Consider the following 21,888-nt stretch of genomic DNA (forward strand, 5'->3'; position numbering starts at 1 on the left):
AATGTTTGTTCAGTTCTTGCATGAAAAGGTCTGTAGGTAATATTAGCCTCCTCAATACACGGTTTGTCCTACCTGACTTTGTCTTAATAGCAGGATGTGGTCAAACCATAGCAGAGTAAAGGCTTTTTGGTAGAGCTGAATAACTGAATGTGTCCGATATTATTTTAGCACAGATATTCTTTTTCAGTTCAGTAGTGAGACTAGGTCATGGTTTGATCTTTTTTGAAAATGTTGATATTTGGGATATTTTGCTTGAAGTATAGGTATGATGGTACTTTTAATACATTCAGTTAGAATTTTAGGTTAAATTGTACCCTGTAATTACCTTAACAGCATTTACCTTTTTGAACATGATGGGTCAGGTATTGGTGAATATAAACTAGAGGATAGCAAATATTCTGTTGTGTATCTGTGTTTTGAAGTAAAGTGATCAGCAATGCTTCTGGACTATTTATTGTGAACTACTTGTTATGCCACCCTTTTGTGTGCCTTCCTTTTAAAGAGTTTTCCCTTATTTAAGAGTCCTCTTTGTCAGAAAAAAACGAGCCTTGTCTGATTTTTCCTGTGTATATGTTGTCTAAGTGCATCCTATATTCTGGCCAACACTGCTTGAAGGTGCTATTAAATATTTAGATAAAGAAGCATTCAATCTTGACAAAATAACATTACACATTGGGAATAGGGTGGGAGTTGGGTGGACTTGGATAATACTTCTGAAGGCATGATTTGACCTTGCTTAGATGTTGTTTGCTAGATATTATTTTCGTGTATGCATAAATCATGCTGGTCTGGCCTTTCAAAGCTCATTTCACCCACCATTGTAAGTCAGGAGGTGTTGCTAATTGCAGAGAAACAAACTTGAACTGCAATTTGTACATTAGTATGTGCAGTGAATTCCTATGGTGCAGACTTTTATTTAAAAAAAAAAAATTAAAAAATTGAGGTCTATTTGCTGGAAAATCCTATTTCAGTGATAGTGCAAAAGGAATCTTTCATCATTCATGTTCATTTTAGCCATTGTTGTTGTTCTCCTTTGACATTTAAGCTACTATTTGCACAAATACCAGGGTTAGATGAGCAGATAGCAGAGGCCAGTTGCTGAATATTGGCTGTTTAGGTTTACCGTGACTTGTGGCATAACATTTAAGATTAATTTTTTTGCAGACCTTATAATTGGGGGGGGGGATAAAATACATTGTTGACAACAGTTGTGGGATTTTACACATTGATAATTGCAAAGGACATGTAGTAACTTTGGCATGGTAAGAGACTAGAAGGAAAAATTAACTGGTAAAGCCATTGGATAACTATTTTCTAGCAGGAAATGGCTTGTGTGTTTTCTTTATAGTTGGATAGCTAGATATAATGTGTGTGTGTGGGTGTGTGTGTGTATATATATATATATATATATATATATATATATATATATATATATATATATATATATATATATATATATATATATATATATATATAATATATATATATATATATATATATAATATATAAAAATATATAATATATAAAAATATTATTAGTAACCAAAAGTAAACGTTTTCTCTATCCTCACCTATCCATTTGAAGTAAAATTGTATTGATGTGTATTGTACAAATTGTCTGTTTCCTGCCACATAACATAAAAGTGGCCGAATGAACTTTTAAAGGCTTTTTTATTATAGACTATAATAGCACATAGACTGCTGTAATTAATTGTGTGGCATTTAAGTCTCTTTTGGGGTTTCTATTGTTTGGGTGGTGAGGGCTGTTTGTTACCTGCACCCAGCATTGTTTATAGTTTAAATTATTTTGTGAATGGTGGTATAGATGGGCATTAATCTCAAAACCAGAGTTCCACTACTCCCATTGTACACTTTATGTTCACTAAAATTGTTTAATAAGACAAGGCCTCAATTTAAAACCCTGTATCAAGATGCGATTGAGACTACAACTTTAATAGGCTCTGATTTAAAAAAAAAAAAATTTTTTTTTTTTTTTTTTTTCTCCTTGAATACTCTTAGCTCCTTAATAACCATTCTAGGTGAAATGCTTCCTTCTCAGCATCTGCTTTGCAATCACTGTTAGGGCCAGTGGTTGTGAATAGTGTTCATCAACATGCACACAACTGCCTTTCTTGCATCCAGATTTCTGCTGCAATTTTGACAGAAAGTAGCAAAGGACCAGTGGATTTATTGCCTTTTCATAACTTAGTGTAATATATCAGTAGACATTGTACTCTTTATTCATATACACTACAAACAGTATGCAATACAGTATAAATGTTTCATTTCCTTTATAATTTTAAGGAACATATTGATGTTCACAGGCAGATGTTGTATATTGATCTGTTTACAAATAAGACTTCCATGAGATGTTTCTAAAAACTAATATTTCAGTGCCACATTTTGACATTTCTTTTAAATGATTAAAAAAATATTATAGATAATATTTATCAAAGACTATGACCTTTATGAAGAATAGGTACTTTAGCTAATTTATATTTAAATGTTTAGGTAGGTAAAATACATGCTGTTGGATGAAATGCTGCAAATAGTTTTGTGATGAATGAGGAATCTACAAAGGCATTATGATGTGTAGTGATTCAATTTCAGGGTAAATCTTAGTTTGTTTGGCTGCTTCTCCATACACCCTTTTGCTAAATGTTGCCACACAGACTTCTCTTCTTTATTCTGTTAAATCTATATTGATTTCTTATTTATATTTTTGCAGGCTGATTATTACACATCTGTTGCCACTGTAATGTACCTACGTAAGGAAAACTGCTTATATCAAGCCTGTCCCACTCAAGATTGCAACAAGAAAGTAGTCGACCAGCAGAATGGCTTCTACCGCTGTGAGAAGTGTGACAAAGAGTTCCCCAATTTTAAGTACCGTCTAATTATTTCTGTAAGTCAATACTACTGCTTATTTTGGACTAATAACTGCCAACTCCTTAATGTTTAATGTTGACGTTTAAGAAGAATAGGTACTTTTAGTTTAAACTCGTCTTTTAAAAAAAACTTTAAAGTTATCCATTATGTGTCTTTTTACATGGTATGTGGGGTTACCATAGTCTATAATCTTTTTATGAATTTAAAGCAATATTTAACTAGGACACATTTTCATTAATAGCAGTTTAAAAGAGGCAACTCGTATGCAAGCATTGCATCGTTTTCTACCATTGTCACTTTCTGAGGTGACTGGCCTGAACACAAGCACATTTAGGTTATTGAATAGATTATTTTCTGTTTTCCTGTTGCACAGGGGATTCAGAAAATGTTCACTGTTCTTTCATTTGAAATATTTTCAAAATGTCATTTTTCTTAAATTTTATTTTTGGTTTATTTTTATTTTCATTTGAATCTTGGAGCATTTAGTTTTGGTCTGACTGAGGTTTTGAAGTAGCGCCAAATGACTTATTATGAGAGAGTGGAAAAATTCTTAACCCCCAGTTCTACAATACAACAGTAGAATTATGCATGCATATACATATTTACGTCTATTTTCTAACCCGCTTATCTAATTCAGAATCTTGAGAGACCTGCAGTATTTGGCCAAAAGTACATGGACACCAGCCAAATCATGAGATTTAATATGGAGTTACCTAATATTCCCCCAACCCCACTTACAGCTATAACAGCCTCCACTCTTCTAAGATGGCGTTTCACAAGTGTTCGGAGTGTTTACTATTTTCGTGGATTATTTTGCATGTTTTCCAGAGACTGTGTTGCTGTGAGCATCCATGCATAATATGTGCATGTCAAAGATGAACCCACGTTAAAGATTCAGCAACACTAGGTGTTTTACTGCTGTTGTTTGTTTTTTTTTTTGTGGGCACCTGATGAAACATTTTTTTCCTAACCAGGAGTGTTGAGAAAGGTTTGGGATTTAAATTTTAGCATAAAAGTAGTGAAACCAAACTAGTTTTATGTGTCAACTTAATCAGTGTGAACACTGATTTGCTAGTTTGCAAAGCTTTTCTGTGTTGGTCAAGTGTTTTGTCTTGTTTGTGCAGACAGTTTTCTTTTGCTGTCTTAACTTTTATATCATTGGCAAAGTGTGTCCCACTGGGTCAGGTATGGAATGAACAGCAGTGAGTTTGACATCTCAAGTGTGTGGTTTTGCAGAATATATTATGTACATACCATGTATTATGGTGTGAAGCAGAAGGGGATTGATCCAAAGCTTTCCATGTCCAAATGTCCTTGATGAACAACTGCAAATACCAAAACAGTTTGAGCCTGGTTGTGTTGAACATCTTCAAAAATATGTAGTATTGCCAGCCCTGGCTTTGACCCAATTTTTTTTTTTGGTTTGGAGAGTCATAAGATGGTCTTAAAACATTCTTTGCTTAAATTCATTAGCTCATACTCTGCTGGAACATTGGAGTACTGATGCTTCATTTTAGGAGTCTACCTGTTTTGACACCCAACAGACTTTGCTCGTGTTTCATTGCACATTAGGAATGGGTTCAGCTGACTTATTAATCCCTTTAGTGTCTGCTAACTCATGTACCATCACTGTTCAGTTCTCCATTATGATTCACTTCAGGGTGCCAACATTTTCTTTGTTGTCAAAGGCCACCCAGACTTTCGGTCCATGAGATTATTTCTGCCACATCTGAATTCTGTAACCCATCTCTAGACTGAGACATACAAAAGTGGCTAACTGATCCTAGTATGCATTGACTATGCAAGACTAAATTTAATAAAATGCATTGTTCTATATGATCAGAAGTGCAATATTATAAAGTTAGATTTTTATTTTTGTCCTCCATGTTAATTTTAGTTCTGAAAAAGTTGGAACATATTGAGGGTAAATTAAAGGGTGTCCTGCTGCTAAAATAAGTCACCCAGTTGGGCCTTCGTTAATTTGGATTCATCTTGTAACGGCATTTTTCATGTGCATTTTATAAGCAATCAAATGTTTATGCATGCTTTGCACATGAGAAATATTTGTCTGATCTATGTTGTTGACTGCGTCGGTTTTTTGTTAGGTAGTGCAAAGCTGCCCCCATTAAGATCTTAATTTTTCTTATTTTTATTTGACATCAATGCCACAATTGGCAGTTGTCCTGGACTCACTAAAGAGCCTTGTTTTTGCATTCTTGTCTGTTTCTAAATATATGCTCTCTCCACAAAGTTTAGTTTGCTTTGTTAAAGCAAAGTATACTGTAAGTGGTGTTGCTTGTAATCTTTTTGCAGCAGGAGGAGGTTTTGGTGATACAAAGAGTGCATGATCCTGAAATTTAATTTAAATAAACATAATAAAACTCTTAGCAACTGCTCAGCACAAGTGAATGTATGCAGTTGTTTGTTAAACTTTCCCTTGGGTAATCTATTAATTTATTCTTTATGGAGTAATTTTAGTCCATTTTCCCTCCTATTAATTGAAATGGATTAAGTATTTCAAGTTAAAAGGGCAGTGTCAGAAATGGAATAAATTTAAGTAGAATTTGGCTTGAATTATGAACATAAAGTAAAAAAAAAAAATCATGTTAAGTATTATTATGAAGCCATCTACCTGTTTTTGTGTGTATTGGTGTGTTGTATGCTTTTGATATTGATTCCCTACTTATTTTTTTTCTGCCATGCAAGACGTATACAAACTATTAATTAATTCTTAGTGAAACAACATGCTTTTCCACACAGAACCACCTAGAAAAGCCCAGCACTGAAACACTAATGCAGACCTTTTTTTTTTTTTTTTTTTTTTTATATATATATATATATATATATATATTTAAGTGTAGGCTTTCCTTCTCTACTTGCCTGCCCATCTCCTGTATCATCTGTGGGGTTTTTTTGGAATATACAGTATTTATTACTATTGCTTTGTCTATTTTTTTAGGATTTGTTATGGATTGCCCAGTTTTGATAGCCATTGCAATGTCTCTAATAAAGACCATATTTGCACTTACTTCCAATTGTTATGATTATCAATGTTATCAATATTTTTAATTACAAAAATTTACTATATATATTGTGTGTGTGTGTGTGTATTGGATGTAATAAAAACATTTGTGTTGGTTCTTTCTTGTTCTGCAGGCCAACATTGCTGATTTTGGTGATAATCAGTGGGTCACTTGTTTTCAAGAAGCTGCAGAGGCCATTTTGGGACAGAATGCTGCCTACTTGGGAGAATTGAGAGACTCTGTAAGGAAGTGGCAACTTTATTGTCACCTTTTGATTGCTAAATAACTCTCTTCATAATAACTCATGTTACAACTTTGTTATGATTTCTGACTTCGACGGTAGTGTGAAGTCAAGCAATTATCATAAGAAGTTAGCATAATGCAAATTACGGAAGGTGTACAAAGGCCTTTATAATAACATAGTACCATGTGACACACAGCCATATTTCTTCAAACTTAATCCATGTTACTTTAGTTGCTAGAACTTATTCTTCCTAAATTTTCTTTAGCTGGTCCAAAACAGTTTACACCTTCTCTGTGTCTGTATGCATTTTCTCTAAATGTAGTGTTTTTTCACATTATAACAGCATGTTTGACTTGTAAATATTGCATTTATTTTTTGGATTTAGAATGAACAAGCCTTTGAGGAAGTCTTCCAAAATGCAAACTTCAGAACATATATTTTCCGGAACAGAGTGAAACTGGAAACCTATAATGTAAGTTTTTATTTAGTTGAAAACTATACAACAATTCTGTGTGTGTATTATATCTATGTACATTAAAAGCACCACCCTTATAGTAGGTCCCCCTCTTGCCACCAAAATAGCTCTGACCCATTGAGGCATGCATTCCATAAGACCTCTGAAGGTGTCCTGTGGTGTCTGACACTAGAGCATTAATAACAGATCCTTTAAGTCCTGTGAGTTGCCAGGTGGGGCCTTCATAGATTGGACTTGTTTATCCATCCCATAGATGCTCGATCAGAATGAGATCTGTGGAATTTGGGGGCCAAGTCAACATCCTGAACCTTCATCATGTTCCCGAAACCATTCCCAAACAATTTTTGCAGTGTGCCAGAGCTCATTATACTGCTGAAAGAAGCCACTGCTATCAGGGAAAACCGTTTCCATGAAGTAGCTACAGCAAACAATCTTTAGGTAGGTGGTATGTGTCAAAGTAACATCCACATGAATGCCAGAACCCAAGGTCTCCCAGGAGAACATTGCCAAGTGCATCACACGCCCTCTGCTGGCTTGCCTTCATCCCATAATGCATCTCTTCCTCAGGTTAATGTCATAGATGCACCCAGCAATCCACATGATCGGGGAAAAAAGTTGCTTCATCACACCAGGCCACCTTCTTCCATTGATCTGCAGCTATGGGGCCAGGATTAAGCTTTCCAGCAATTTTGTACTACAGTAGCTCTTCTGTAGGATCAGACCAGACTGGCTAGCCTTCACTCCCCAAGTACATCAGTGAACCTTGGGCGCCCATGACCCTGACACATATACACATGTATATGTGTGTGTGTGTGTGTGTGTATGTGTGTGTATATATATATATATATATATATATATTCCAAGTGTGGAATTTGCATTTGGAAGCTGTCACTATGAACTCTCAATATGAGGTTCACAGATCTGTCTGTTCAAGTAAAAACCAGGCCATCAAAGAGAACTAAACAATCCTGATCAAATCAACCATCAGGTACATCCTTAAAAAGGAATCAACCATCAGGTACATCCTTAAAAAGGAACAAAATGGTGAGCTCAGCAACACCAGAAGGCCTGGACAATCATGTACTAGATGATTGCAGAATTCATCCCTTAGTGAAGAAGAACCCCTTCACAACATTTAGTCAAAACAAGAATGCTCTCTGGAAGATAGACCTATCATTGCCAAACTCTAGAATCAAGAGAAAACTTCATGAAAGTAAAGACAGTGGGTTTATCACAAAGTGCAAACCACTGGTAAACCTCAAGCATACAAAGGACACATTATAATTTGCCGGAAAATAATATGGATAAGAGTAGAAATGGCACATGATCCGATGAATACCACATCATCTGTAAAACATGGTGGAGGCAATGTTATGGCACGAGTATGACAGACTGCCAATGGAAGTTGGTCACTAGCGTTTATTGATGATATGACTGCTTTGCAGAAGTAGCAGGATGAATTCTGAAGTCTATAGGGCTTTACAATCTGCTCAGGTTCAGTCAAATGCTGCAAAACTGATAGTACAACACTTCACAGTACAGATGGACAGTGAGCCAAAATGTACTACAAAAGCAAACCAAGTGCTTTTCAGCATAGTGGAAGATTCTTCAAAGGCCAAGTCAATCAACTGACCGCAACCCAATTCAACCTGCATTTCACTTGTTGAAGACAAAACTGATGGCAGAAAGTCCAACAAACAAGAAGCACCTGAAGACGCTGCAGTAAAGGCCTGGCAAGGAAGTCCAGCACTTGAAGGTGGCCATGAGTTCCAGATTTCAGGTAGTCATTGATTGTAAAGGATTTTCAACCAAATACTGAAATGCTCATCTTATGTATGATTGTTAGTTTGTCCAAATACTTTTGAGCTCCTGAAAATAGGGGGACCATATATAAAAATGTCTGTTGTTCCTAAACGGCACATATGGTATTTTTGGTAAATCCCTTAAATTAAAGCTGAAAGTCTACGCTTGTCAGTTAATGATTGCTTTATTTCAAATCAATTATGGTTGTGTACAGTGCCAAAGTTTGTGTGTGTGTATATACAAATATGTATATATATGTGTGTGTGTGTGTGTATATATGTGTATGTATATATGTATGTATATGTGTATATATATATATATATATATATATATATATATAATATAAAACCACAAAAACCTTAATTATCTTTGTTGTTGCTTTGCTATGTCTTCATGCAGTTCTGTTAGAGGTGTTACCTTTTAACATGTAGCGTTCCGCTTCAGCTCTGTTGGAGGACTTTAAAGCCCCCATTTTAATATGTGAAGTGATGCAGGTGCATTGACCTTGCTGTTCCAGCAGAGCTCCCGAGTGGGAATGTGTAATCTTCAATAATATATGTGTCCATAGGTTTTCTCGCTTACTGTGTTTTGAACTATTGCAAGCACATTGCAAATTGTGAAATGTCTTTTCTCCCCTTGTTTCCATGTTTTTCCCACTTGTGGCTTGTGTGCTCTGTGTGATGAGTAAGCCTGACAGAATACAGTTGATAGTGCTTTTTAAATTATAACTTAATTTGTGACTAGACATGTTGTCTTACATTTGTAACATATAAGAGCTCTTTGTTGGGTTATATTGTTGGTACTATCCCATGTATACTTTATAGCAATGTCAGTTTTTTTTAATTAATGATCAGGGGTTGTGGGTTTGTTCTTAAATATGACAAACTGCAACACAAGTGCCTGGTAGAAATCCTTTCTGGGTTTCTACTACAGATTTTATTATTTTTTTGTACCCTGAACATAAATTGACAGAATGGGTCAATTCTATAAAAACATTTTATTTTTTCATGCATAATTTGAATCTTTATTGACAAATTATTTGCCACCCAAAGGTGTAACGTATTTCTAATCTCCTTCCAGAATGGAATGTTGAAGATAATTTGAATAATTTCAAGTGCATGAAATGATTTTTTTTTTAAACTAGCTGGACATAACACTATTTATGGCTTTCAAGTTTTGAAGGCACAGATTGCCTGGATTTGCATAGAAAATGATTCCCAATTTAGTATGCTTGCCTACGCAAATCTCATCCTTTGAGAAGAAGAAACCACTATTAATTGTTGGTTTGCGTTTAGGATTCTTTTCTCCAAGGGAATTTTGAATCATTTTAGCCCCCCAAACCCCATCTTATGTGATGATAATTAAGAAACTTAAGTTACGTTTTACAAAAACTTACATGTTAAGGCTGGACTTCACTGTCACATGCCTTCCAGTAAGAAACTGTTGACTGATTTGTGAATTCAATGGTAAAAAAAAAAAATTTTTTTTTTGTGCAGACAAAATTGTGAATTTTCATCAAAAGAGAAAAGATTGGAAAGCAGTATAAAGGTTACTTAATTCCCCCAATCCCCAAGTCTTAGGACAACACATTTCGGAAAAAGAACCATCTTGATCACTACCCTTCATTTTTAAATAAAGAAAAAAATCCATCTCTTTTTAAATCTGGTGGCAGTTTACATTTGTTAGCATTTCTATGGCTTTCTTTCCTGCTGCAGACCACTGTAGCGCTTTGCTTATGGGTTTTATGTATTTCCAGAAGTTTGATTTATTGGCACAAAATGAGTTTTGAGAGTGCTGCTGTCCAGCCGGCAAGGTAGAGAAAAATCAAAATGTAGATTCACCCAGGGAGCTAGCCTTTGCCACACAATGGTGGTGTGGGTTTGCACACAAAGGCAATGAATGGCTAACAGAAGGGTGCCCAAGAGAGAGTGTGAGAGTAATGTACTTAAGATTGGGGGCAACAGTGCATGAAAATGTTTGTGGAGTTAGTATAACTTACATTATTCTAAAGCAAAACTCCTTCAAACTACCTCTGATTAAGAACCAATGTCAAAAGAGGAAATATGTGCAGAAGTGTTTAGTCTGTGAATCAGATGACAGATTCTGACTGTAATGCAGCATTTTGTTAGATTGCACACATGGGGCATGAACAGAGTATGTTCAGCAAGAAGCATAAGTAATTATAAACACAATAACACTAATTTTAGATGGTGGGCAGTTAAGTACAGCAGCATGGGTGCTGTACTGTGTATAATACTTAAGTGTCTTAAATTGTTGATTAGAGCTAAGGTGACTGAAGTCAATTTGCATAATAGTTTTTAACAAAACCTTTCAGTAACAAAATATTCTACTTAAAGGTCAAACTGCTGATGAGGTAAAGAGTTGCAAAATAATAATTGGGCAAGACATCAGAGCATGTGGGTGGTATGCAACTTTAAAAAAAAAAAAAAAAAAATGCTTAGACCATTGATGTGTAGTGTAGGTGTAGGCTTGTCCCTGTATTTGTCACCTTTTTATAAGCAAATTTTGTAATATTCCTTTAACCATTTGGGTCTATTCTCTGGTTATTAATTGTATACACATTATACACTTTAGAAAAGTGCTGCTTGTGTTTTTGTTTTCCCTCCATTTTATATGTTAGGTCTTCAAGTACAAAGTGTTTAATTAAAATCATCTGATGTGAATAAATAAGACATTTTTACAGGTATTTATTTATTTAAGAAATGTATGCAGTAAGAAATGCAGGTAGTGTGGCATAGTGGCTAAGGCTTTAGACTTCAAAAACCCTGAGATTTTGTGTTCAAATTCTGCTACTGACATTGTGTAACCATGACCTAGTCATTTCACCTTCCTGTGCAACATATACAAAACCAAAAGAAATGTAAAGTCACCTTGGATAATACTCTAATAATAATAAAAAGAAAGGCATTGTGTGAAAATATAATTGCCCGACAGTACTTAATAATAGACCTTTGCCACTCTAAGTAGCACATGGATATTTCTCGTGGTTATTGATTAGTCTGTCGGGTACACACATACACATACATATCACATTCATGTATATCTATACGTCTGTACTTTGCTTGAATTTAGGAGCAAATTTTAACACATTGTCAAAAAGGACAAATGATAAAGGTAAACAAACTTCAATCACAACTTCTGTGATGTTTATATAAGATATGTGAAATTTTTCATCTGTTGAAGCTGTGTAATATTAAGTAAAAGAATTAACCTTTTGTTGGCTTTGAAGGTTTGCACATAAACCATGCATACAGCATATCAAAATATGACACAGAAGAGTTATTGTTAGTAGCTTTTATATTATTTAAACTAAAACTGAGCATAGATGTATGACAATGTTTTTTCTTTATATTTTGACAGCTCAGATTAATGTTGTTACAGGATTGTGTTACATTACCACCCTTGTCCCACCTATATATCTTACAAGTTAATTAGGATTCTCAGTTTAAACCTTATCTGGTTTTACTATATAAATTCGAGACAAAGCAATTCAGTCCCATATGTATGAGCCTTGGTGACTTATTCAAATTTAGATGCTTCTCTCTCAGCAGTGGTTGAAAATCAAGATGCAGCATAACGTCTTGTGAATGGTGGGTGCATTCTTGATACTGATTTTATTTATTTATTTTTGCAGCCACCCATGCCCCATTTAAGTTCAAATTTATCATTTTGTTTCAGATTTACTACCTTTTTTGTTATTGTCATAAACAGCATTTTTTCATATATTTTGTATCTGGTGCACAGTAGGAGTGTTTTTTTTTTTTGTTTTTTTTTTGTTTATAGAAAGGGAAAAAAATCCCCTCCAATCTTTTTAATGAAAATGCCACACAGTCATACCTGCTTATGGTGTTTGTGTATAAGTATGAAAAATCTGAAAGTATCACATAAGATAGTAGGCATAATGCTGTCAGTATTGTATTTACCCAAGTACCATTTAACACCATCGTAAGACTCTACACAACAAGCAAAGTTACTCTCCAGCGCAAGATTAAATTTCTAGTACAGTGTAGAAGCATGAACACAGTATGGACAAACTCTGGGTCTCAATAACTAGGGAATAGAAGCAGTTTCTTTGCTGGGTGGGTTTTTTTATATATACAGTTCAAGGTCAATTTCTATATTTAAATTTAGTTGCCTGCATAATTGGAGACCCTTGCTTATAAATGCTGTGGTCCCTTGCAATAACACCAAATCAATTATAATCATAATATATAACACTTTTTGCCCTTATCTCATTGATAGTTTTTGATTTTCCATCGTTAGATTTTCTTGGCACTAAACCCTAAATTTTCACATTTTCCTAAACACTAGATTATTTTTTAATTCTTTTTTAACAATGTTTTGTCACAGATGGTCCACTTTCCTCTTGCTTCTAAATTGCCAGTCTTTAAAGAAGAACTACTTCTCACCAAATACTTTACATTCTAAAATTTCCCAAGTAAAACCACATGGTGGAACTTGCATTATAACAGTTGCATTTTCTGAAGCACTTACAATGTCTTCCTCACCACGCAAGGATATAAATCCCAAAGGGTAAATGAACCCTACAAGAGAAAGATTTTAAATATTAGCAAACACATTTGAAAAAAAGGTGCCAGAATGCATTTAGGTGGTTTATAGGTACTGACAGAAAGGGCCATGCAAAACACTGACATCAAGAGTAAAGAACAACTGCAAGAACAAAATAATCAATTGAAACACAAGTTTATCAAAAATGATTATTGCAATGGCAGCCTTAAAAAATTGACAGTGATCTTTTTGTTATATGATTAGTTAGTGTGTAAATATCTAACGTATGAGTAAGTAAATAAATCAGATATTTCTCTGCCTCAGGCAAATGAAAACACATTTTCTTAATATGCAGTGTCCTCCATAAATATGAAAACCGTGAAGTTGAAATTGCTATTTTTGCTATACACGTAGGCACTTCAATTTGAGATAAAAAGATGAATGAGGCAAAAGAACAAAATGTCCCTGTGCTTTTCTGTACAGGATAATGCCTCTTTTTGCATTTCATCTCAACATATGGTGAGCATAAGTATTGAAACAAATTGGCATAAGGCAAGTCAGAGTAATATAAAGCTTAGTGGTTTGGTCAAAGATTCTTTGCACTATATCAAGTATAAAACCTATTGGCATCATGGAGTTCTTAGTTTGTTTTTTGATATGCTTTACCAATCCTTTGTACAGTCATTTCTTGATTTTTGGCTTAATGAATTTTTTTTTGCTTCATTCTCCTTTTTCAGCAAGTGAAATTCATGCTTGATAGCATGTTAATCGGGAGATTAGCTTGGCTAGCCAGTAAAGCGTTTTGTTTCACTAGCTGCTTGTTTGGGTCATTGGCTTATGGCGTGATGGGGGCATTTTCTTGACCATAGTTCAACAAGATCTTTCTATGTGCTTTAAGTCATTCTACTACAACGATCATTAGTTCATTCATTAACAGGAATGAGTGAACAAGTTCCAGAGAGAGCCTCGCCACTACACTGGCTTTGTTATAAATTGAAAATCTTTGATGGCAGTTGTTGTTTATCTCGGTCAGCCAGGCTGCTGCTGAATGTTAAGTTCACCGAGGTGTATGTATGTCATATTGCCTGTCTTTTTTTTTTTTTTTTTTTTTTTTTTTTCCCCCCCCCTTCCTCTCACTCAATTGTATATAGCAGTGGTTCTTAAATTTTTTTTTCTTGCATCACAAGTCTGCTGTTTTTTTGTGTCTTTGAGACCCCTAATCCCTGCCAACCATCATCCCTTCCCCTTGGAGAACTGCATTAACCATCATTCCAGGTGATGAGTGTGAGGGGGAATTATCCCCTTGGATCATTGTCGACTCAAATCGTACCTTAAACTGCTCATGGTGACCCATTGCAAGACACTCTGCAACCCTTTACGTAAAATTTGTGAATCCCGAATCTCCATAACCCAACTCCGGACAAGTTGCGACCAATAGTTAAAAGAACTTACATTGTCCAGAATCCCATCATTTGGGTTAGCTATACCCGTGTTTTTTATAATTGTGATGGGGTTTGATTTGTTTTTTTTTTGTTTTTGTTTTTTTCTTCTCATGACTAGTTCATTGACCTTTATTGGAATTAGGTTTACTGATCCTTAGGCAGACAACAAATCAAAGCACAAAGACTTAATCCAATTCTACAAATTTCCACTTATTTGTAAGGAATGCCACCTACTTATTGTAGTTCTTCATGCCACCAAGTACTATTCTAACATGTTAAAATATAAATGCACAGGAATAGTCAGTAATAAAAGTGGAATCTCTGTATTCTTGCTTCATCTTTATCTGTTCATCTCTGATCCAAATTGCAATTTTTACATCACTGTTCTTAAATCTGTGGGAGGCATTGTGTTTAATGGTTGAGTAGTTCAAACAAAAAAAAATGCAACACTTTAACTCAAGTTACATCAAAAAAATATATCCTGAGTATATACTGTGTGTATGTAAAGTGTTTGGAAACTCGCACCAGGTCCCTTACAGTTCTTAGAAGCATTTATAAGAATAAAGATTCCCCACCCCATTCAAACAGCTTGCCCAAAATGCAGAAAGAGAGTAACTAAATTACTTTACATTTTTCTGAGTTCCTTGCGTTATTGTTTTAGACCCTTTTCCTATTGTTTTTTCACCATCCCACACTAACGCCAGCGCAATTTTGCAACTAGCAGAATGTATTGTTTACACAGAGCCTTTTGTGTTACTGTTAATTAGATCAGATTATAATTGATAAATTTTATTAATCCCAAAAGGAAATTTAGATGCATACAACAGCAGAAACATACAGATGCAGACTCGCAGGACAAATAATACAATCAGTAGTTGGATAAATAAATAAATGCATATTGTACAAAAAATGCAGAATGAACCCGAAGAGTATAACCATTTAGTTTGGGACATTGGGAGGAAACACTGAATTGCCTGATAGCAGTGGACAGAAAAGGTCCCAGAGGTGCTTCTTAACACAATAGCACTTAGCACTTTTAGCCACAATGAGCCTGTGGCTAAAAGTGCTCCAAGAAACTGCCACCAGGAGGGGCTGAAGGGATTTTCTTGATTGCATTTAATTTTGCCACTATTCTCTTTTCCACAACAGCTTCCAGTTTTTCCAGGGCTAGTCCTTTGATGGAGCAGGCTTCCCTGATAGGTTTTTGGAGACACACCCAGTCTTTTGAACATAAGTTGCTTCTCCATTTCCAGTAGCTTGCTGCATATGTTAAGAGTCAATTATCCAAGGTGCAAGTCCCAGTCTTCTTAATCTTGTAGATTTCATTTCAACCCATGCTTATTGATCATGAAATATTGTGTATATTGTGAAATTTGTTTTATGGGGTATGCTCTCATTTCACTTCACTTTATTTGCCATTTTAGAATTTTGCAGTGTACCATCTGCTCTGTTATATACAATTTAAGCAAATAAGGTGGTGCTTTATCTTAAAAACTAGTTCAAGAAAAAATCAGCACAGTTAATTACCGTTCAAAAAAACATTTCTAGTTATTGGTGGATCCCTTACCTCAAATTCACTCGCTGACCCAGAGCAAATCACATAGTCTGTTTACCCACCAATTTTATAAATGATTCTCTGGACCTGAGATTGATTTCACCGTAAAGAATATGCCAAATAAAGCAAAGAAGTTGGTCCCTTTCACAGCAGTTCTGTGTGTGTGTGTGTGTGTGTGCGTGTGTGCGCCCTGTTTATTTTTTTTCCACATTTGCCTGTTCATATCACAGAAGTACTTCAAGGCTCATTTATTTGCCAGAAGACTGACAAGCTCTCTTTTGCAAGAAACTGCTGGCAAAACTGTTTTGTTCATTTAGGCACACAAGTAGCTGTGGCTGCCAGATATCTATGTTTTGGGATTTTAAGGTTGTTGCATCCAGCATGTCTAGCACACTCTATATAAATTGGCACAAATAGAACTGAGAATGTTGAGGGCTGACTTGGAAATGTGAGGCTTAATTTATACAGACTTTTGCAATCTGAGAAGCATTACAGGAAACGTAAGAGAAAACATATCTAAACTGCTACAGTTAGATAGAAAGACCTTGTTTCCGTAATTGCACAAGTTTTTTTGCAAAAAAAAAAAAACACTGTTGAACAATTGAAAAGCAGACCATTTTAGATTGAGAAGTTTATCTAGTAGGCAGGAATAACAGGGTGTCTGTATGTGTGATATGATATGCTTTAGCATTCCATACATATTCACATAGTTACAAATTAGCTCATCATGGATCTCATGTCTGAGTATCTTCATCCGTCTCAGATTTTTTTTTTTGATTTTTTTTTTTATAGTAATTCAGGTGTTGCCTTTATCTAAATTTTTTAGCATATCACTTGATTTTTTAAAATTTATTTATTTATTTATTTTCAACCTTTTATGAAGCTTGGTTTTCTCAAAGCCCTTTCACAGGCGCTACTTCCATAAGGAGATGTACCTCATTGGCAGAGATGTTTTGAATATGTTACCTCCAAAATTTACTCAATTTATGATATCCTGTGCCTAAGAAAAATATAATCCACACAGTTTTAAAGACTCCATCCTAAACAGTAATGAGTCTTTTGGCTTTTCTAGTTTATGCCAAATACTGGTTCTTCCTTTAGAGCAGGGGTGTCCAAACCTTTTTCACTGGGGGCCACATACAGAGAAATACAAAGGGCTGGGCCACCCACTAGAGGTGAGGTGTATTCCCTCACTTCCTGTGTATTAAGCTAGCAAAATCAATCAAATATAGGTAAATTATGCTTCATAATTGAATATGCTTAAAGAAAAAACATCACAGCACTCCATTAATGGGTTTTCATTTATTGTATTATAAAGTGCTCTCATCACAAAAATCAAAAGCACACACTTTTACGTGACCCTTGATGTTTTAAGTTAGCTGACAAATCTTCAATTTGCCTCACAACTGCATTTCTCGAAAAGCGAACGTTGTTGAATTCCTGCTTTTTCTCCGGGCACATTATTCCTGCGACTTTAGTAAGGCACTATTTTACGAAGTCACCATCCCGAAGTCCAACATTTCCCGTGTCAGGCAGTGAGTTGCGCTACTTCGCTCAGCACCAGTGTAGGATGTGTAGGTCGGATGTTTGGTTTCGTAGTGTCGACATACATTATACTCCTTCATCACTGCAATAGTTTCATTGCAAATCAAATAGACATACTTGCCCTTGACTTCTAAGAAGAAATATTCATTTTCCCACCATGTCTGTAATTTTCTGCACTCATTTGCTATTGTGCGTTTCTTTGGTTCTGCCATTTTTGGTCACCCGTAGCAAAATTGTTCTTTGGTTGCGCTTGTTTGTGAAGACACTGCCTTGATCAAGATAGTAGCTCTGCCTTGTGTTAAACCTAAGAAGTACAATACAGTTAAGAACAAGTTTTGTGTGTGGGCCATATTTGATTATATTTTTAGAATTTTCTGTGGGCCAATTAAAGATGGACCACAAGCCATAGTTTGGACACCCCTGCTTTAGAGCAAATCTGAACATAGTCATGGCCGAAATTATCAGCACCCCTGGAATTTTCCCAGAAAATGCACCATTTCTCCCAGAAAATTATTGCAATTACAAACGTTTTGTATATACATGTTTATTTCCTTTATGTGCAGTGGAACAACACAAAAAAACAGGGAAAAAAAGCCAAATCTGACATTTCACACAAAACTCAAAAACCGGGCTGGACAAAATTATTGGCAACCTTTCAAAATTGTGGGTAAATCGTTTATTATTTCAAGCATATGATGCTCATTTGAACTCACCTGCGACAAGAAACAGGTGCTGGCAATATAGCAATCACACCTGAAGTCAGTTAAAATGGAGAAAAGTTGACTCAACCTTTCTGTTGTGTGTCTGAGTGTGCCACACTAAGCACGGAGAACAGAAAGAAGAGCAGAGAACAAAAATTGTGGAAAAATATCAACAATCTCAAGGCTACAAGTCCATCTCCAGAGATCTTCATGTTCCTTTGTTCACTCACTGTGCGCAACATAATCAAGAAGTTCACAACACATGGCACTGTAGCTAATCTCCCTGGACGTGGACGGAAGAGAAAAATTGATAAAAGACTGCAACGAAGCATAGTCCGAATGGTGGATAAACAACCCCAATCAACTTCAAAACATATTCAAGCTGTTCTGCAGACTCAGGGTGCAACAGTGTCATATCGAACTATCCGTCAACATCTGAACGAAATGAAACGCTATGGCAGGAGAGCCAGGAGGACCCCACTACTGACACAGAAACATAAAAAAGCCAGAGTGGAGTTTGCCAAACTGTACTTGAGGAAGCCAGAATCCTTCTGAGCAAACGTCTTGTGGACAGATGAGACCAAGGTAGAGCTTTTTGGTAAAGCTCATCATTCTACTGTTTAAAAAAAAACGGAATGAGGCCTATGAAGAAAAGAACACAGTACCTACAGTCAAACATGGTGGAGGTTCTAAGATGTTTTGCTGGCACTGGATGCCTTGACTGTGTGCAAGGCATCATGAAATCTGTAGGGCCCAGCGTCAGAAAGCTGGGTCTGCGCCCGAGGTCATGGGTGTTCCAGCAGGACAATGACCCCAAACATACCTCTAAAAGCACCCAGAAATGGTTGAAGACAAAGCGCTGGAGAGTTCTGAAGTGGCCAGCAATGAGTCCGGATCTAAATCCGATTGAACACTTATGGAGAGGTCTCAAAATTGCTGTTGGGAGAAGGCGCCCTTCAAATCTGAGAAACCTTGAGGAGTTTGCAAAAGAGGGGTGGTCTGAAATTCCAGTTGAGAGGTGTAACAAGCTTTTTGGTTATAGGAAGCGCTTGATTGCAGTTATTTTTTCCAAAGGGTGTGCAACCAAATATTAAGTAGAGGGTGCCAGTAATTTTGTCCAACCCGGTTTTTGAGTTTTGTGTGAAATGATGTCAGATTTGGCTTTTTTTCTGTTTTTTTGTGTTGTTCCAATGCACATAAAGGAAATAAACGTGTATACCAAAACATTTGTAATTGCAACAATTTTCTGGGTGAAATGGTGCATTTTCAAGGAAAATTCCAGGGATGCAGATAATTTCGGCCATGACTGTATCAGGAAAGATGATGTTCTGCACCTTACAGTAGTTACACTTAGCTGTCAATAGAAGCATAAATCAGTTTGTTCATTGCCTGTGTTATACAATGGTGTGACTAATTTTGCATTCTTATTTATTGTACTTTTTTTTTAACCAGTGTTGTGCTCAGTTGTTAGCAGGCTGTGTGTCATTGTTTGATGACCAATTTTATCAGTGTTGTGTCCTGCCACAGGACAGCTGTTGGCTATTCTCTGTATACCTTTGACACTGTTGTGTGTGTAATTTCTCTTGTTACACGTATGCCTGCACATTTGGACTCTTCTACATTGTATTCATAGCTACTTTAAATCTGACAGTTTTATTTGTTTGTATTACTTATAGAAATAAATGATTAATTCCCTGGTTTAATTGCATTGTGTGCACATATTGTACTGGCCCAAAATGAGTCGTCACTTACCAGCGAAGGCCAGATATTAAAGTAAGTTGGCAACTTGGGCTGTGTATATGGGGGAGTATGATAAATATGTAACTTATAAAGGCTAATGTATCATCTTTATGTGTTTAATTCATCACTTTTTTCCCCCCTAGGATCTTCTGGTGCTTTGTGGTTTTTAAATTTGTTCTTTCCATTTACAATTGTTCTTTTTCTCTGTACAGGACGAGTCTCGAATTAAAGCAACAGTCTTGGATGTGAAACCAATTGACCATAAAGAATACAGCAAACGGCTGATTATGAACATCCGAAAGTTAGCAATGCAGTAGAGTGGTACAGCTGCTGTGCAGGGTGTGTATGTATGTGTCTTCGGTCTTTGTGTGAATTGAGGCTCTCCCCTTGTGCTTGAGATGGGGGTGACCTAATATTGGAGTTTGCGAGTGACATTACACAGATGGACTAAGTGCATATTAAAATTCTGATTTGCATCACTGTCATCTAAATGTTATCACAGTTGTCCTCTGAAGCACTTGTTTAGATTTTTTTTTTCTTTCTACCCCATCTTTAGTTTCAATGTGCATAGCTTTGCTTTACCTTTTCTGCCAATGTAATGTATAGTTTGTACATGTTAAGCAATAATAAAGTAAAAATGCTCTCTATATATTTTCCTGCCTTTTTATTGTAATTTCAGTCTTCAGTTTTATATTGTCTAAATTGTAAAAGTTTAAGGTCTAAACAGAGAAAATGTAAATGTATAATTATTTACTTTTGAATGTCTGCAGTTAAAGGCAAGCCATTTACAGTTTATTTCAAAGGTTCACCTCACTTGGTGAAAGCTTGAAAATGGGCTCTTGAGCTAAACTTCCATAGCTGTCAAATCCTGTGTGTGCATTAAATAATAAAATTCTCAAACCTGCTTAATCAGGTTCACTGTGGGACACTAAATGCTTTGTCTAATGTTCTCAATTAAAAATTTCAGTCAATTTGCATAGGGCTGCTGTACAAAAGACACTTTTCTTAGATCCTAAAATGACTTAACACAGAAGAATTACAAAAGTGTTAAAGGAAATCAGCATAACCTCCTGCTGTGGTAAACTGATGTGATGTGTAGCAGCTCATCTCGGCTTGTGTGTTACACTATCAGAGGACTGCATATGAGATGTGGGGGTGGCTGTGTAATGTGCTTTTAGGTGGACATTTGAGAACAAAGATGAACCTCTTCCTTGTGCTAGAGTATCTCTGACTCACATGGCACCCCTTTTGGCAAGGAAATTCTTCTATGTGATCATGGGAATGGATTTTTTGTTATACTGATGCTTTCTGTTTTGTGCATTTTTTTTTTTATTATTATTATGGTCAGAAACTTTATAATACAGTCAATATTTTTGACAGTTTTCCGTATTCTCAAAAGAGCAATGAATTACACTATAGCACCACTTGCGATTTCAAGATGTGCAGTGCCAATAAAAATTTCTACCCTTGAAAGTTTACACATTTTATTATTATACAACATTGAATCACTGTGAATTTAGTTTTGCTGTTCTGGCCATGATCACCAGAAAAAAATGTCAAACTGAAATCGGATAGCTGCAAAGTGTGTCTAAATTAATTATGGTTATAAAATATATAATTATTGATCACATAAGCATTCACCCCACTCAAGTCAATATTTAGTACATGTGCCATTGGCAGCCATGACCTGTGTGCACTGGACTCTCTCAATTTTGCACATCAGGATGCTGCATTTTTTTTCCCCATTCTTCTTTGCAAAACTGCTCATGTTCTGTCAAGCTGCATGGAGGTCAGCGTTTTTCAAGTCCATTTACAAATTCTTAAGTGGATTGACATCTGACTCAAACTCATTAAAATTGTTATGTAGCTTTGGCATTATGGTGTTGGCTTGCTGGTAAACGAATCTTTTCCAAACGTGCAGGTTTCGTGCAGACTGCTACAT

At 35.7% G+C, this 21,888-nt stretch overlaps 1 protein-coding gene across 1 annotated transcript in view; it reads left to right on the forward strand.

The window, feature by feature from the left end:
* The window catches only part of rpa1 (replication protein A1), an 88,418-nt gene extending 67,825 nt beyond the window's left edge, over positions 1-20,593 (forward strand). The window contains exons 14-17 of the mRNA XM_028806647.2: positions 2,728-2,904; positions 6,045-6,152; positions 6,541-6,627; positions 20,159-20,593. Coding sequence (XP_028662480.1) covers positions 2,728-2,904; positions 6,045-6,152; positions 6,541-6,627; positions 20,159-20,263 — 477 coding nt within the window. The 3' untranslated portion in view covers positions 20,264-20,593. The remainder of the gene's footprint in view (positions 1-2,727; positions 2,905-6,044; positions 6,153-6,540; positions 6,628-20,158) is intronic.
* Positions 20,594-21,888: the final 1,295 nt, after the last annotated feature.

This window comes from Erpetoichthys calabaricus, chromosome 8 (genome assembly GCF_900747795.2).
Source record: "Erpetoichthys calabaricus chromosome 8, fErpCal1.3, whole genome shotgun sequence".
Taxonomy (NCBI): domain Eukaryota; kingdom Metazoa; phylum Chordata; class Cladistia; order Polypteriformes; family Polypteridae; genus Erpetoichthys; species Erpetoichthys calabaricus.